Here is an 18,743-nt window from a genome sequence, read left to right as displayed (position 1 = left end):
TCTTTTAATAAACAGATAAAACCACAGACTTATGTAGTTTAAAACAGGTTAAGAGTAAGTAAATTGTTACAGAATTTACATTCGGTAACAATTAACCAACGAACACTTTCATGTCTAATGGCGTCTAGTGGACGGTGTCTAGTGAGCCAACCTAAGAAATTCGAGAACCAAAAACATAAAACTACTCTACATATAAAACTTCTACTACCTACATATCTAAAGAAAAACATTTTTTTAACGGATTAAAGTTATGTATTATTGTAAACTTATAATTATTTAAACATAATTTTAAATTTAACCGACGTTTCGCGTGCTTTACAGCGTTTAAAATTATGTTTAAATAATTATAAGTTTACAATAATACATAACTTCAATCCGTTAAAAAAGTGTTTTTCTTTAAATGTGTAAAAGTTATGTTAATAAAAGTCAATACTACCTAAATATACAACTTCTATATAATAAATTAATCTTAAAAAATCACTACGAGATTCTATCTAACAGTTTACATAACTCACTTAAATCTATGACTAGTATCGGAATGTTCATCTCGTCCCGTTTATCTCCCGGGTAGAGATTTGAGAAGAAATTAATCTTTCAGTTTTTACATGAGGAATGATGTCTGCGCCGCCATAACGGATACCGTAAGGCCGTAAATGGTATATAAGATAGTCTAATACATACATTTGTTGTGGTTCCACGTAATGGAATGATACTGCGTGGTCCGAACAGCAATCGAGACCCTGAAAGTAATTAATATTTATTTATGACCAATTTAATGAATAATCAAACGAATTATGATTTTGTAATCTGTATTTGTGAAAATTTGTCGCTTCAGGAAACGAAATAGGAAAATGATACATTTATGTTAATAATGAAATAGCCAGAAGCGAGAATAGCAAGAAGTATCAACTTACGTACTTCTTGGGTACCTAAACAGCGAATAAGAATTAAAAAAAAAAAATTATAAAAAAGGGATAGAAAATATATGATTTTATATCCTTAATTTGTTTAGTCAGCTATACAGATAAACAATATTTCAAAATTATATAAATACATATTCACGCACGAGACATGATATAAAATTGAATACAAACTTTTACAAAACATATTTATATACATACTATACGCAGCCCGAAGTACTAGCTTGCTTGCTTATTGACACTAGCCTCGTGTAATGAAAGAATCAAAACACTGCATTGTTTAAACTATATTTATCACTTAGTACGATAGAATGAAAATGGACATATATATTATATATGCCGATGTTTATGGACACATTAAAGTATATCTGAACCTATTCCACTTAGGATCCTTCAAGAAAAAAACGCGCCAAAACTCAACCAGTAAAGCAGCCAATGTGTGCACGGGTTATTCTTTTATATTTTTTTACTATAATAAATACTATTTTTTATATTATTTATTTATATATTTTATTTATATTATTTTACTATAATAAATAAAAAAGTGCCTAATGTATAAAACTTACCTCATCGGAAGGATAGTAGATATACTTCCAGTACCAAAATCCTTTATCGTGGTTGGGAAAAAGATGGTCTTTAGGAACGAAAGGGAAGAACCTGCCTCGGTGTAACGCATCACGGGAGTCCATTGCTTTGACACCTATGTGCTCCAGGCATATACCTGAATATTAAATAAATTCCTTTCTTAAGAGGATTATACACAATATTGACAAAAAAAAAATAGTAATGTTTCTTATTATAAATGTTACATGACAGGTATTCGTAATCTGTGCAACTGTATTAACAGGGCAACACTTTTCTGACCTTCTATAAAAATTACTAGAATTGTGAAATGCATGGTCACTATTATTTTTTTATAGCAGCAGCATGTACAAACAAAAGTGGAGGATTATATTTTTAATAACTTTCCGATCTATTTGCTAGTTAAACGGAAAATGTCGTCGCCATAACTCTTTCAATTGATTTTTACACTCGTAATTATAAGGAACGCTGCGTTTGCATATATTGGAGGCTGAGAGATACACTTGTTACTAGAAGAGATTAACTTTTCTGATACTACTGCCACTACTGCCATTTTAAGCTTCGAGTTTGTTCTCAAAAAATAGCACCGCCCAATAATTAGCGTCTTAGCATCGTCATGGCATAGGGGTAGGCAATTAATTAAAAAAAAATAGCTTCCGATCTTCCCAGTTTTTTGTTTAATGAGTGAATTTTAAGAGACCGTTAATTATTATTTTTTAAAGAGTTCCAAAAGTCCACAATAAACTTACCCATTTCCGCGTCTTCTGCACCATGATCACTGGCCTTACAGAGATGAGGTGAAGGGAGGCCTTTGTTGACAAACCGCTCCAATGCTGAACTGCTTAATACGTACCCAGCACCCCCACTCATATAACCCTAAAAGATTTATTATCTTAACACTTTGTTGAATTAATATACAACATATTATTGTTCGTCCTCCTACAACTCATCTGCTCATAGTCAGAAGACTGATTGCACGATGCGCTCTTGAAAAAAAAAATATTATTGGCGAGGCATCGAGCGGCCTTATCGCTAACAAGCGACGCTAGTAACAAGAATCACGCATGTTTCCATTAATTAAAAACCGAGAAATAAATTTAAGTTTAGGTATCAAGATAAACTTTTCAAACAAACAAAAATACATACATTCATTGATAAACAAGTACAATTATGAACGTCAAAAAAAATTTAATTAAAAAATATTTATTTAATTAGTGTTATTTGCAATCATTAAAACCTGATTTTTATTATTGAATTACCTGTGATGTAAAGGGCTTAAACCTGCATCCAAAATAGATAGGATCCGAACTATCATGTTCTGACAGCATAAAACGAAGATTTTCAACTACGACATATCTGGAAATGAACAATTCGTATTTTAGCATAAATACAACATACCACATGTGATAACCAAAGGAATGTTGACGTATGTATGATGTATATATGAGACAGATTACATAAAAAAGATATATATTATATATTTTTTTATGCAAACAACGTTAATCAGTATCAGTAGCGGCGTTACGGTGGGGCGCGGTTGGGCACCGCACAGGGCGCCGAATATAAAGGGGCACCGCAGGCGCCCCATTATTTTCTCTCGCTCATTGAGCGAGGCCTATTTACTCGTAAATTCTCTAAAAGATTTCGCCGACAGAAAGGCTAGAAAAGTCAAATTTTATTAGTTTTTGTAATAAATGGTAACTTCATTATATGTTTTTCCTTTTTTCATATGGGTTTGAATTGCAGATAGGGGGCGCTATATAAATCTCGCCCATGGCGCTGGTAGTGCTAAAACCGGCACTGATCAGTATTGGCACTAGGCCAACACGGCTTCATCAATCATTCATGCCCGTGGAGAACCACCGATGAATGGTGGTAAATCCTGTGGCAGGGCGCAAGTGTTGGTGGCGCTGTAGGTTTCTTGTGGGTATGCACATATCGCGAGAGAGTGGACTGCGTAAGGCATAGCTCCACTAAAAAAATAATGCCCTTACTCTCACCCCTAACATCGTATTATCTGCCGTGCACCAATGTACACGTGTGTGTGGCGTATAAAATCGACGTACCAAAATCAAACCTGACAACCTCCTTGAAAAAAAAATGATCAAAAAAACGGATGCAATCTTATATAGGGGCACTGATTTATCATTATGCTGTTTTAATAAAACTGTGAAACAAATACAATGGATCATGCATCATGTTATTACCTTCCCATTGATATTCATTGTTTTGGGCAATATTTTTTTATTAAAGATTTTTACTCTATACTATTTCACATAATTCTTTCTTGTATTCAGAATGGAAATGTATTCCGTCTGGGACAAACATGGACAATGTATTTTTAAAATGGTGTAAATAAAAATCTAGATCTGATATTATAAATTAAAATCCGCGAACTCTTTCGCACACTAGGACATTCATTAAGTTAATTAAAAGAGATTAATGGTTATATAGAGAGAAGCCACATAGATTTTAGATTCTAATCTGTCAATGCTGGGATAATTTGGACGGATTTATATAAAGCGCTACATTAATTCTTAACAAAAATACAATTTATATACACTTTATAGGTTTCCTTTTGTCTTTTCTTCTATTATTGATCTCTTAATTTTGAGAAATAAATTGATGACCTCGGTTGTAATGTACTTGACAACTATTTAAACAATAGCTTGTGTTAGGCGCATTCAAAGATTTTATTACGTTCCAGTCATAAACCTAAAAATTTGCACGACAGTAAAACGGTATTACTCTTTTCTGTATCGTGTTAAGCTTCGTTACGTACTTCGTACATTATTTAGTGGTCCGAGACTTTGACATAAAGTTGACAGATTATTATTTGATTTTATGATTAATCTATTCTTAAACTATCTTGTCATTTCTTGTCGCGATGACGGTAATTTATATATTAACTAGCAGATTCGTCCAAGCGTTGCTGTGGCTAAAGTTTTTGTTATATTACATAGTAGTAAACTATACAAGGGAAAAGGTAGGATAACTTATGTGAAAGGTTGGTACTTTAACACAGCGCCATCTGTTAGAATTGTATCAAATAATAAAAAAATATTTGCATTAAAATAATATTGCGGATATAAATTGAGATGTAAGCTATCCTATCTTTAGATATTATCTATATATTATCTTTAGAAGTTAGATAAAACTGCACACGGTTTGCAAATTTGATTGATATCGGTTAACTACGGAGTTAAGGAGTCCATGGCGGACAAACAACGTGACACTTATTTTATATATATTAATATAATATGCCGCTACTTAATAACAATACTGATTGTGTAACTTCGTGTCGTTAATATGCAATTATATTGGCGTTTATATATTTAAATTAATTCTAAAAGTAAGGTAAAATTAACGTATATTCAATCGCGTAACACACAAATTAATTAATTAAACAGTAAAATAGTTTTTAGTACAGAAATCAATACTCCTAAACGATGATACGTATCGACCTTATTAGGAAGTTTTTTTAAAAACCCCGGACATTGCGTCAAAGCTAAAACTCATTGAAAAATAAATATCATATTTTATTTTAAAAAACCTGAACTCACGTATCATCATCAGCCTTCAAGAACCAATCAGCATCCCGCCGATGATGTTCGTACACGTATCGGAAGGCGGCCTTTGTCTTCGCCCATAAATAGTCACGCCCTTCGTTAACCGGCAGCTTCACTGTTGGAAGGGAACTATCTGAAATTAAATAATTATTATTACTAGACGTACCAGCGGTATCAAATATCTAATTTTCAATTAATATTTTTAGTTGGTTATAAAATAAGTTAAGTTGGTTTATTATAAATAATAATGGTTAATATTAAAGGTATCCTTGTAATTACAGTTCTTTCACAATCAGTTGATAGTAATATTCAAAATACCTTGCATAAAGTATTTGTACGAAAATATTACAGAGACAAGTTATCAGTAATTGTTAATACAAAACAGGTATATAACAAATTACGCCCTCGATATTAATAACCTCTATATAAATATCTCATTTTACTCTCTATATGAAATATACCTTCAGATGTACTCATAAAGAGCAGTTTATTGCATCGTTTTCCCCAAGTCGCTTTAACGTGCCTCGCTTTCCGTTCGTGATTGCTGGGTTGCGTCATTACCCAACAAAGCACCCTAACTTTCTTAGCCAGTTCATCTGCCACTGATCGATCTTCATCCCTATGAGCTGGCTCATCACTGCCATGTTCAATGACGCTCACTATCGGGTGTCGATCCAAATCCCTTGCCGACTCTCTGAAATAAAATTGACTAACAATAAAGAAAACTTAAGAAAACGTGACATATTATCCTAACTGATTTAAGGATGCGAGATTTACTGAACTGAAAATACACTAGTTTATAAGATAATATAGCCCATATTACTACATATATATTAGATACGTGGGCGAGTAGATATGGAGAACGACATAGAGGCGGTTAATGATAAAATAATAATAAAATCGAAACAGCAGTTTTCTGACGTTCATTACTGTTATAAGCCCAAGATACTCCTTATTTCATAGAATTCAAACCAATTTTACTGAAAACGTTCTTAAATCAATCGAGAACAAGATCTATTCAACTTTAAACAAATAAAAGATATGGACGAATATAATTAGTTTTATTGAGTTTACAATATTATTTTGATTTTTGGGTACAATATGGTAGACAAGACAGTTCTTAGGAGTGCATAACTGCAGTTATAAAATGATGGGAGGCTAAATTATACTTAACAAAATTTAAAGAAATACAATTTGTTTATAAATCAAGCCTCGACATCATTCCCCATCGCATCGCATTAGTCTAATCACTACTATAAAAATTAAAAGCTTTACTAGCACTACAATTTCTACTGATGCTAAATTTAGAATGAAATTTGTAAACCGAATCTCCAGTTAAAATATTAAATAAATTAAATAAAGCCTACGACAACAGCATATTTTCATAAAAACATATTTCAATGCCGGTTTAAAAGTAATCTGTATGTAAAAATTAATTGAACAAACGTCCAATAACTATCGCTAATTAACAGTTTATGTGGCAGAAAATTGCAACGCGTATTTCGTTTGTAAAAATAAATCTGAAGAGAAACTTTATTTCCTAATTGACATTTTATTTTTCACCGTACCTCTCACAGATGTGAAATTGTCACTGTTAATTTCGCATCTGTAATAGTAACAATAGACAGCAATGATTAATAATTTTCAAAAAATGTTTCTTAATATACGCCTCGTAGTCCAAAAAGTATAAATGGTTCCTGTGAGCATGGGTGCCGCGGTATGACGCACCAGCAGATCAGACGCAATAATGAAGTAATTAATTAATCTATTACATCATAATGATTTTTAAAAGAAAAATTACAGAAAGCTTCTCACAGAAAATATGATGATTGAAACAAGAAATTTTTCCTTTCTATGCTTCTGACGTAAAGTTGCCGTTACAGTTTTTTATACATATATAGGGTATTCCAGGTGGTTATTACCTAGTCAAGAACTAAAATAAAGCCGTAGCTTTCTGTGAATATAAATAACTGTATACTAAAAAATATGACGTAGGTAAATCCAGCGTAGTGTAAGCTATTAACAAGTTAGTTCCAATTATATTTTATGTATGTACAATAAATCTGATAGAATTCACAATGTTCACAATGAACGTGTAATCGTCAATTTTCTGGTCAGATTAACGCGACCTATTTGTTGACGTCGATGCATATTCGATACACAGAATTCATGATATATACCGCTGTGTCTAACATTTTAACCTAAATTTTGTACCAGGGTAGAATGGTATAAAATAGTTAAGGACAGATCAACATGTCGAGAAGTATTGGAGAAGGCATTTGTCGAAAGACAAGCTAAATTGTGATAAAAATAGTATATAATAAAGAACACAATACTCTAAACTAACTACTAATTTATTTTTTTTTATTTTTACCTAAATTTATACATACGCTCGGCAACATATGTAGATCTCCCAATAGTATTTAAGAAGCATAATACTTCAAGAGAAAGAGGGTGCAAGCGTACGAATCACGCCGTGATTAAGAAACACTCATTATAAAAAAGACCTCAAGAAATAAAAATATATTTTTTTATATTATTTGTCGCAAAATATTTATAAAAATAATTGCATTGTCATATATTTATCAGAAATCATTATTATAACGTCCTTGGTCGACAAATAGATTAAAAAATTTAAATATAAATTAAACCATAGTTTTGTAGATAATTAAACAACATCCTGGGTAAAAGTAGTACTAATTTACAATTTCTTTTTGACAGCTATATAACAAATTAAAACTATTGTATTTAGCTATATGTATATTTATGTGTACACTGGCTTAAGCTTGTACCGAAATCCTAGAAGATTTCTTTCGTAATTAAAACTAGATGACGTGCATACAGTACTCAAAAAGATATACTTCTATAAATTTAAATATTTAAATAAAGATAAAACTAAGAAGACGAGTTTTGAACTGAAATAAATTAAATTGAAGCGTGTATTGATTGGCTGAAACTAGGTCTCATGTGTGAAGCGCAGATTCTTTAAATTAACTATGTGGCTAACTATGTCCTAGATTTAGTAGCTAGAGTTTCCTTCAAAAACCCAAGGAATATTTATTATCCTACGCTTACAGTCAAAACCAAAAACACAAGGATTTAACGTAATAAATATGTTATTAAAGAGAGCAATACTCGTGATAGTATATTGAGATAGTATCCGATAATTGTCGAAGTAATTTTTCTAAAATGTGGTATTTTTTATGTTTATTATTAATTAACAAAGACAAAGAAAAACAACTATACTGTATATTACAGCTTGCATGCAAATAATTTAAATAAATTAATTTTATCGGGACTCTTGTCATCCATACAGTAGAGTAAGCTCATATCATTCTACATACAGGACGTGCAACACGCAATTAACAAAGCAACCAAGCACCATGCCAACGTTACCTGTACGATGACCAGGCTACGTCTCGGGGAAATCCAGCTGATGTTAGTAGTATGTAGGCAAAACTAAAACCGGCTGATATCCCGATCACCAGGGTTAGCACAAACCGGCGTCCCATCACCCGGCCCTCCGCCTGCACAGTTGCGTTTATAGACATACAGCTCAAAAGAATTTGAGCTCCAGAAAGCATAAACAATATTTTTTTAATTTATTAAAAGCGACTCGTGTGTTCACGCAACGAATGCCTAAACTGCAATGTATGAATTTCATTTACCATCTAGCGCCAACTACAATGATGAGAGATTTAAATATATTTTATAAACAATTTATACAATATTAATTTAGCAGTACTTTATTCGCGTTAAATATAACTTGCGCTTTAATATTGACTGAATAGATGTAACAAAACTAGGGGTCACGATTTACAATTTATCAGTAACGTAAAACACCGACGACATAAAATTGTAATAAAATCGGCGATTCTAGTGTCTAATCACTCGGTCACTCGTGTTATCGGTGCCCTCACACTACACAGTATCACATCTTCCAGAGAATAATGTCAATTATTAATATACATATTTGTTGACAAAACAGCAATATGAAATGAAATACTAGAAACTTATTATAAATTAAAAGTCAGATGGCCTAAAATAAAATAGAATGGAATATTAATATTATCTTTAAATTAAAAAAAATATGAATATGATAAATGGGCATGTAAAAATGTGAACATATCTAGATCTGTGCTTTATTTTTTGAGAAATAAAACACAGATTCACAGCTAAAATGGACATGTGACTTGCATAATAATACTAGATCAAGTCAAGTTTATCTAAAACAGCAAAAGTACCTGTAAATTATTTTTGTAGAACTCTGCAATTTTGTAAACTAAATTACTTTATTAGTGGACAGGCAAGAGGAAGAGGAAGAAATGTGTCTTCTACTAGTTAATTGCGTTGCATTGGGACTTTTATCCTATATACACTACTTTTATCCGATTTATACTAGAAATATGTAACATATAATTGAAGCCCTTATAAGTTTTTTATTACACTTCTTAGAATCATTAAATATGATCATCAGATCCAGTTTTAATATAAAATTTTTTTTTTAGCTAACAGAATATATAAGTGAAATATTTCATTACATGAACACACTCACATGATATTTAAGTCGCATAGTAAAAGTTTAGAATGCAACTGTGCTTACTGGCTACCGCAACTGTAAAGGTTATACATATACATAGTGGTTGTTTGTTGTTAGTTTGTTTGTTTGTTTGTTTATTAGTATTTGTCTATTGTGTTGCGTGCCTTGAATACTTGTGTTGTAAAAAGTGCTGCTTAGGAATTTGCAATTTTAACAAAGGATTTCTATTTTAAAACTAAATTCCTGTTACAAACATACCTGTTGTTAATAAAGTATTTTTATATTTTAATTAGATAATATTGTAATTCAAAGTTTGAAATAAATATAACAATACCCAGAAAGGCCTTATATAAGACCTATGTATGAAATGTACCAATTAGTAAAAATAATAAAAACCTTATCGCATATGTTTTATAGTTAAAAAAGTGATGAAGTACTTCTTTAATTATAAAAGAATAAATATTTACAACTTAATACATATACGTATATTAAAAACATACATTATAAATATTTCATTATTTTATAAAACTTTTGATAATTACCCACTAAGATGCAAATGAATGTTAAATTTATGCTATTTAATAGTTTAACTTTATACAAACATAAAAGAGTAGTCTTAATCCAAAAAAACTGTCTGATTGTAATTTTTGAAGTTACTAATCAATATATTATAACTTATTGATGGACATGTACCTATTTATAAATAATACGTATTACTTAAACCAGTTTCTTGTATTTTATTAATTGTTTATTTAATACCTACATTAGATTAAAAAGGTTTAGAAGAAATTTTAATATAAAATCAAAATGCGGAGTAGTTCTACTCACGGTCATCGCTGACGATTTAAAAAGCTTCATCGACGGGGTTTTTGGTTTTTCATTATTTGTGTCGTGTTATAAAGGATAATCAGAATTTATATTTAAATGAATACATTATTATTTTATAGATGAATAAATAATAGTAAACGCTTAAAAATAACAAAGATCAAACCAAAGATCATTTAGAGATGCACGATCGAATACTATTGAAGAAAAAATTATGAACATACGATATTCAATCTATTTTCGGATCGGATTGAATCCATACAGTTCATAGTGTGAATCGGATATAGACTAACTCACTAACTCTTCAAACTAAACATCGTGGTTTACACTTTGGGTATAATTAAATGTCTTTGTTGAGCTTACCACTCTTAAGAAGATCAGAAATACAGCAGCAGCTTGCAACTTTTATCAATTTTTTTAAAAAAATTCTCGAGTTATGATTTTAAAAAATCAAATCGGAGCGGAACTAGTTTAAAAGTTCACATCCCTAGACCGCAAGTGACATCGACAATTGACAACATAATTGACAGAATCCGATACAAACGTGTATAAACGAATGAAAATAGCTCAGTATTTCTTTAAAATATTAGGTAATAATTGTATGTTTTTACTTTAAATGTATACCTATTTTATGTTTTCTGGTTTGATATATCTATTTTCGCTTTATATGTCGTCTATTTTCTTTTATAACATGGATATTGTGTCAGCTGTAAGATTGCTTATAAATAAACAGTACAGCTGACGATGCCAGATGATGAACTGATATTTTACCCAAAATTAAAAAAAAACTTAATAGAATTCTATAAGGATGTTACTTTGACGAAAATATGCTTTTTACAACTATTTATATAAGTTTGCAAGTTCGTTGCCGAACTTTAAGGTAGCAATACCTCTTTTTTTGACGGCCCCTCAGCCTATCTGTTAAGTAAGGTATATTAAAAGATCACTTGCTGAACAACCGCGATAAAAACCGTAGACATTCTAATGCTTCCAATTTTTAACGTTAATTGTTGCAGACTTAACATAACATTCGAGTAAGTGTTATATCGTTTAATACAGAGTTAAGTAAAAATATTACTCACTCAAGTAGAGTTGAGTAGTAAAACATAAGATATAATATATGTACCTGAATGGCAATTTGACATTTTTACATAGTGGTGGTTTCTAATGATCTACAAACTATATAAATAATATAATATATGTAAATAAAATTAATGTATATGTAACATACTACAAGATTTAAAATTATAGAATGCAAGTATTCTTCTATTTATCATAGACCAATTCAGTCTTCGTTGATATTTTTAGACATTTGTCATTCACCTCATTATATATGTTTTGCGAAATATATTATTTGCGAACACTTTTTGTTCAATTAATGTAAAAAAACAACACAATACCGTTAATTTAGTAGTACATAGGTAAGAAATTCTAGTAAAGTCAATTGTCTCCGTGTCGTCAATCGTCATTCATAACAATTTAGAACGTCAGCCATATTGTTTTAATGTTTTCGAGTTTCGACAATCGACATTCGTAGAGCAAATGATAATAGAAATCTGGAAAAATTAGATGCTAATTGCTTTACATTTTTTATTTGTGTATATCGAATGGGTGTAAATTTTTTAAAATGTTGCAAATTGGTGATTAATTCAAAACCTTTTTTAGATTATTTTGATGTTGCTTACTTCTAATGTAATAACTTAAAATGGCTAGGATGGGGATTGTTTATTTAGTAGCATTTTGTTTATTTCAATATGCTGTTGGTTTCGAGCAGCATTTTCAGTTTTGTAACAACAACACAAAAGTGCGAAGCTGTACGCCCCAGGTGAGTTAGCTATAACTACATTAACTGTACAAATTATTGATTTATTGATTTATAAGCAACCTTGAACTGCCGCCATCAGATGATGAGTTAGTTCAGAAGTCGAAGAATTTAATGCGATGTACTTTGTCTTAGATTTGTCGTGGACAAAATTGAATAAAATTATATGCATTAGAACAACATCTGTGCACAATATAAGAAAACCAAGAAATCACACTTGTTCATTAAAACTGTAGTAATTTTGCTAATCCTCAACTTATAAATTCCAATATAACCAAATATTGCTTTCCCAATTCCAAAATTTATCAGTACATACAATAACTAATACACGTTGGCGTAAATTACTGGCTTTAAGCCTGCCTAGCTCCTTCCAGAAGTAAATAAAAATATGTGACTTCTTTTTAGATACTAGGAGAGGGTAATTCTGATGATGACAGCTGCAAACTCGAAATTATACCACCAAATAGTTCAGATTGTGTAGACAGTTTTGGTCCCATAGAGAATAATGCTCATATTGGTGGTGTAAGCTTACACCCATATATTTTACCAGTTGAAGTTAAAACCAGCACAGAATATCATAGCAATAACTATACTGTGTTAAATATCACATTCAGTAATATAAAGTGGAAAAGTAAGTCCATCAAGACCTTTTTATGTCTTCTATTATGTAAAACAAACAAAGTACAAATATGTTGTTAATTCTTATTTAAGGTGCTTTAATCTAGAAATATTTTTTTTTTCAGCAATGAAGTTTCGTTTTCAAAAATATAATAACAAAGAGAGTCACTGTAGGAACATTGTAATATCTAATGATGTAACATTTAATGATCAGTCAGTGCTATATTATGATTGTTATTGGTCATTGACTGATGGTGACTATAATGGTCAAAGCCATATACTAGATTTTGAGGCCACAGATGATTATGTTGTCAATAGAGGCAGATATTACTTCAACATTCCATCTGCGCAAATGCTAAGTAAGTATTTAAAATTATTGTTTTCTTTTTTTGCCCCAAATTTTAAAGAATTTTGTATCCATCCTCTAGGATGTGACATTCTATGCAGTGAAAAAAATGAATAATCCAAGTTGTCAAAGGCATGAATGACAACTTTTTTTTTGTGGGATACCTTCATTCTAGCCTATCAGGCAGATATGTGACTGAGTGGCTAAGCAGCAGGGGAGTGTCGAAATCTCCCCTTTTCTAAAATGGGAAATTATTAACATCTGGTTGGCGTCTCCCGCCGTGAATGACAATTTAGAGTATTCTCAAAGTAACTAGCTGGATAAGTCACACATATTGTATTAACAGTTTATCAGAAACAAGTTGAATAAACATGGATAGCTTTTGGTATGATTATAACCTTAAACTTTACCCATTTAGATAAGTTTCACTGATAAGATTTTTTTTTGTACAAAGTCACAAAACACAAATAAGGAAAAATCTTCTAAGCAATACAAATTTTGTGTATTTATTGAATGCTGGTTATATAAACCAGCATTCAATTTATTCATAGTTTAATTCCTAACTAGCAATCCTCCAATATAATTTAGTATTTATATAATTTCAATATTGAATGATAATCTATGATAAATATGATGATATCCAACAGATCTAAGGTCTTCAAAATATTAATCTTTTCTTAACAAAATTGTGGTTGTTCATTTGAAAACAGAGTGAGAGACATGTTATTTTTCTTTACTTCTCTCTGTACTCTAGATGTAAACATTGTGAGGACTGACTAGCTTATAATTTTACTACATGTACCAGGCACAAAAGACTGATCAACTTCTCGTCTGTACTAACTAAATAAAAATGATAACAGCAATAGATGTATGCTGATGTAAAGATCTACTGCAGTAAATAACAACAGTGAGCTTACAAAATAACTATTTTCTTTTTTAGGCCCAACTATTAGTGAAAAAGATTGGAAACCATTTGTTTACATTGAAATATTAACACCAACTATGAACCTGCATATAATACCACCCCCAGCGCAACTAAAAATACATTCCTACCAAATAGATGTGATGAAACAATGTGATCATAAGAACCAATGTGAGGAATTAGTTAAAACCGCTATCATCAAAGTGAAGAATAGTACAAAAGAAGTGACATATACCTATAGTCTTCTGAATTCACCTGGACTTTACTATTTTAAAGTAACACCTCAGCATGAAAAGTGTAAAGGACAAATGTTAGAATGCCAGTTTGTAGAAAGCCCAAGGATTACAATAAGTAAGATTTTTTTACTTACTTAACTTTAAATTGAGAACCAAAAGTAATTTTGTTTTTAAATGTGTGTATAGTATAAAAAAGCTTTTTAATCTATAGTTTTACATGAAAATATGTTAACGATGTCTCATCATGCATAGAATTAGTATGAATTATTTAATAATATATTAAGTTTTACAAATAAGTCGTGATTACCGCAATAAATTGTTTCACCATATAGACACAGGAAATATTACAAATATTTGAATAATTATGGATCTTGCAAAGATTTTATATGCTTACAATGGTTATACAAACATAATATGGTAAAACAAGCCACTATTAACAAAAAAATTTCATTCCAACTATTCCTGTGAATTATATTAGCAGTCTTGATTTGTGTAACTATCTACTGTCTTGACTTATGATATATTAATAATTAAATATAATTAGCTTACTTTAAAGATCAGCCTCCAAAAATATTACATTATTTATTCAAATAATATTATATTCTATTTTTTTTCTCTAGATTAAGGTTCTGTAGATTAATATATATATATATATATATATATATTTTATATAACTTCTGGTTATGCACTTCTTGCACTCATCATTTTTATTTATTGTTTTCTTTTCTTACTAAGGTTGCCTGTAAGAGATCGCTTGTTAGCGATAAATCCGCCCGTTGCATCCCTTGTAATTTTTATGTATTGTGTTATTTGTGTTTCTTTGCAACAAGTGTGAATAAAGAAATATTAAAAAAATTATAATTCATATTTAAATGAATACTGATTTTTATAAAACTACTATTATTTGCATTGCATATTATTATATGCAATGTACATGTTCTGTTGTTTTAGTAAATTCATAAAAATATATAATTTTGTGTCTTCAGAAAGTGAGGTGCATCAAGCTATGAATATCTGCATAGCAAGCATAACGGCTCTCATCCTGGCAACATTGTTTATTTATTACATAGTTCTACGCGGAATTCGACGATACTGGTGCAAGGAATACGGCCAAGGTAGATCTAGTTAAGTGACTTAACACTTAATTTATTTAAGAAGTGTATGAAAATTTAGTAATTTTATAATTTCGTATATCTTATACGAATTAATTTTTTTTTTGTTATGTGCTATAATTACTACAATAATTTATACGCGATTTCTAAATATACGCATTTTTTTCCAGAAATTCCTCCACCAACAAAGGTCCTGATAATATACCCGACTGCCAGCCGTCTCCACGCAGAATGCGTAGCTTCCTTTGTCACCTACCTTCGTGCGGAATACGGATTCGATATTATGTACGATGGCGACATTTCTACCACATCGCACGGAGACCCCTACATATGGGCGGAAGAGGCTTTCAAACTCGCTTCTCACATTGTCTACGTAGTTGGACCAGCTGAGGACACAAATCTCTACAACAATATATACGATAAACCTATCATAACCGCCCACAAAGTCGATCTTCTCCTGCTATCCCTCCTCCGGTCCACAAAAACTTCGAAGCCCAAAAAGTATGTCGTGAACGTATTCTTCGAACACTCGGACGGCGATATACCAGTCGAAACGAGAAACGATCGAGTTTTCTTCCTAATAAAGGATTGGCAAAAGTTTGTTGCGTACTTATCGAGGAATTTGTTGCCGAGGAAACAACTGATGCGAACAGAGAAGGGTAAGTGCTTTTTGGACGATTTGTCTAGGGCTAAGAAGTTGCTGAGCAACAGTCGTGACGATCACGTCATAAAGTTTGATAAGAATTGCGTTGAGAAGAAAGCTGTGCTGTGAATTACGGATTTTTAAAATTCGAAAAAAGAATTTCATTGTTTTCTTTGTAATATAGAAAATCGACTGTACTACATTACACAGATTACTATTTTAAATATAATACCTCTATTAATGTGTGTCATCTGTCGTAAACAAAAGACGAACAGTATAATTTTGAAACTGGCATAAAGTTAAACTATTGCCATTATATAAAAAAAAGAAAAACTATAATTTTACAGATCTACTTATTCTGAAAGGGTATTTATATATTTTAATCAAAAACTTTTTTTTAATTTACTGCAATGGTTCTCACAATACTTGCGACGGATAATTTTTGTATGCGTATGGTGTCTATTGTGTAGAATTTACCTTATTTTTTTATTAGAATATCAATAAGTTTTGATTTAAAATAAATAATTTTAAGATAAGTTAAAAATTCTTGTATTTTGTCTAATTGAATATATCCCCCTGTGAATTGGGGATACAACCGAGTTACTTCGGTTTATAATATTTTTCATATCAACTTGAATTCAACTTACCAGTAAAATTCTCCAATTGTTTTCCTAACTCTCCTTACAGAATAATAGATATACTTGCAGTAATTATATGTATAATCATTGTATGTATATAAGGTGGATTTTGCAGCTAAAATGTTTATGATTGTAATAAGTCTGGCCATTTTCTATTGAAAAAGATAATATTTTTTGTCGTTGAGAAATATTAATATTGTTATAAATTGATGGAATAGGACAGGGGTAGTGAAAGTGATATTCATGAAAGAAGTCTAGAACATTCTTTATGAAAATAACTTGAAAATCACGAAGTTTAAAATTGTGTCTTCTATGTGGTTCTATCTTTGATTAACCATAAATAAAATAATATTTATTAACTTCTGTAGTTATATATTCATTGTGGGAATGTGTAATAGACATTAAACGAAGAGTATTTATGAGAATTTGTGAAAGTTATGGTTTGAATTAATCCCGACAAAATTTTAATTTTCAATTACAAAATTCGTTGTAGATTTTTGCATTTGAATATATGTTAGAAATTCCTTGTAGTATAGTTTTCGGGAAGGGTTTAAACGTGTCGTGTTTAAAATTTGTAAAATTTTAATAATTTAAAATCTGGTGTTTTCAAAAGCCAAATACACTAGGGAGCAAAAAGTGTTTTGCGTTTAGAGGATTTTTATTTTCACTATTGCTGTGGCCTACAGTAAATGGTAGTTAATAGAATCGCCGCCCTGGGTTGTGACGATTCCAGCATATAGAGTGATCAAGCAATGCTCTCCAGTGTATTTGTAGCTTTGGCATTGTGGTAGAGTAAAATGTTTAATTTGTATATGCAACATACAGCTTTTTGATTGTCATAGTATTCAGCCTTCAAATTACTTGTGCCTCTACGCTATACCCGATGTTAACTCTTGACTTGTTCGGACTGCCAAGTGTCAACCCTCACCTTCGGCTCGGGTAGACATTTGTCGGAACTCTTTGCAATGACAGGCTTTCCGCACTTGTAATGAAATATGCTATTTCGGTTTATCAAATGCTTTACGTGTATGACTTATGACGAGTTCTAAATTGTGCTCCTGAATGGTAGATGATGTTGACTGTATTTGCTTAAAATTTAAAAACTTTTTTCTTCACCTTTTGTACATAATTCTATTTTCACTTATACATTTGATTAAAAATTATTTAGATTTTCACTATTACGTTGTTAATCTGGCATCAATGAATTTTTAAATTTGTAGAGTATAATAGATTCTTACCAGACTTTAAATGGTACTATCAGCAATCAGCTTGTGAATTTTCGATTGCAGTATTTTGTGTAAATCCTAAACAATATTTATCTCTACTGACATTTGCTTAAAATTTTACGTTTATAAAACTATTTCAAGAATTCCCATTATATTAATAGTATTTCGTATTGTTTGTATCAAATGTTATATATTATTAGCTTGTAGCACAAAACTCTGTGCCACTATGTCGATTTCACTAATAATTAGTGTGAAACATTATACATAATAATTAAACGATAACATACGTTTTTAAATTACACTTTTATTCGATTTCGGTAATAATAATACTATTAGTATTATTATTACTAAAATTTCAACGAATACATCGTAATCGGTTTTTAGTCAATGTTGACTGCTGATAGTAGAATCTAATCAAATCGTTCAATCGTTTAAAGTGCCATAGCCACTAAATTGTTGAGATAAATGTCCAATATACTATTTTATAAATCACTAACAGAGTATTTATAGATGTCACTTTAAAATTCTTGTTGATCTCAAAGTCTGTTAAAATGTGTGTTCTCTTGTTATACAGGACTTTTAAGCTCAATATATTATACTTGTGATGTATTTTTGTAATAAACATTATTAAACATTTGTTTATGTTTTATTATTTAACATGGTGTGTTGCCTATTCGTTGTCCTTCCACAACTGAGCGGACCCTTGGGAATAGAGAATAGGAATATAATTTTCTATCATTAGCT

The 18,743-nt window shown here is 30.7% G+C and overlaps 2 protein-coding genes across 5 annotated transcripts; one reads left to right on the top strand and one right to left on the bottom strand.

The window, feature by feature from the left end:
* Positions 1-359: 359 nt before the first annotated feature.
* LOC110993263 (glycoprotein-N-acetylgalactosamine 3-beta-galactosyltransferase 1) lies at positions 360-10,572 on the bottom strand. 3 transcript variants are annotated; one of them, XM_022259473.2, is made up of 9 exons: positions 10,440-10,572; positions 9,627-9,686; positions 8,468-8,598; positions 5,533-5,765; positions 5,066-5,204; positions 2,762-2,858; positions 2,252-2,378; positions 1,487-1,641; positions 360-740 (listed from the first exon to the last, which is right to left on the bottom strand). In XM_022259473.2, exons 2-9 carry the CDS (start codon positions 9,642-9,644, stop codon positions 543-545), a joined length of 1,098 nt encoding a protein of 365 aa, XP_022115165.2. In that variant the 5' UTR covers positions 9,645-9,686; positions 10,440-10,572; the 3' UTR covers positions 360-542. The 3 variants fall into 3 exon arrangements, with proteins under 3 accessions (XP_022115165.2, XP_022115156.2, XP_022115148.2); XM_022259464.2 differs by lacking the exon at positions 9,627-9,686 and having other exon boundaries at positions 10,440-10,571; XM_022259456.2 differs by lacking the exons at positions 9,627-9,686; positions 10,440-10,572 and having other exon boundaries at positions 8,468-9,066.
* Positions 10,573-11,966: 1,394 nt separating this feature from the next.
* On the top strand, positions 11,967-18,635 carry LOC110992715. 2 transcript variants are annotated; one of them, XM_022258653.2, is made up of 6 exons: positions 11,967-12,261; positions 12,664-12,889; positions 13,002-13,235; positions 14,163-14,495; positions 15,367-15,495; positions 15,663-18,635. In XM_022258653.2, exons 1-6 carry the CDS (start codon positions 12,142-12,144, stop codon positions 16,262-16,264), a joined length of 1,644 nt encoding a protein of 547 aa, XP_022114345.2. In that variant the 5' UTR covers positions 11,967-12,141; the 3' UTR covers positions 16,265-18,635. The 2 variants fall into 2 exon arrangements, with proteins under 2 accessions (XP_022114345.2, XP_022114337.2); XM_022258645.2 differs by having other exon boundaries at positions 15,367-15,504.
* The last annotated feature ends 108 nt before the right edge of the window (positions 18,636-18,743 follow it).

The sequence above is a fragment of the Pieris rapae genome, chromosome 4, assembly GCF_905147795.1.
Source record: "Pieris rapae chromosome 4, ilPieRapa1.1, whole genome shotgun sequence".
In the NCBI taxonomy this organism is placed as follows: Eukaryota; Metazoa; Arthropoda; class Insecta; order Lepidoptera; family Pieridae; genus Pieris; species Pieris rapae.
The sequence above is the reverse complement of the archived record's forward strand: the minus strand, read 5'-3'. Positions and strand labels throughout refer to the sequence as shown.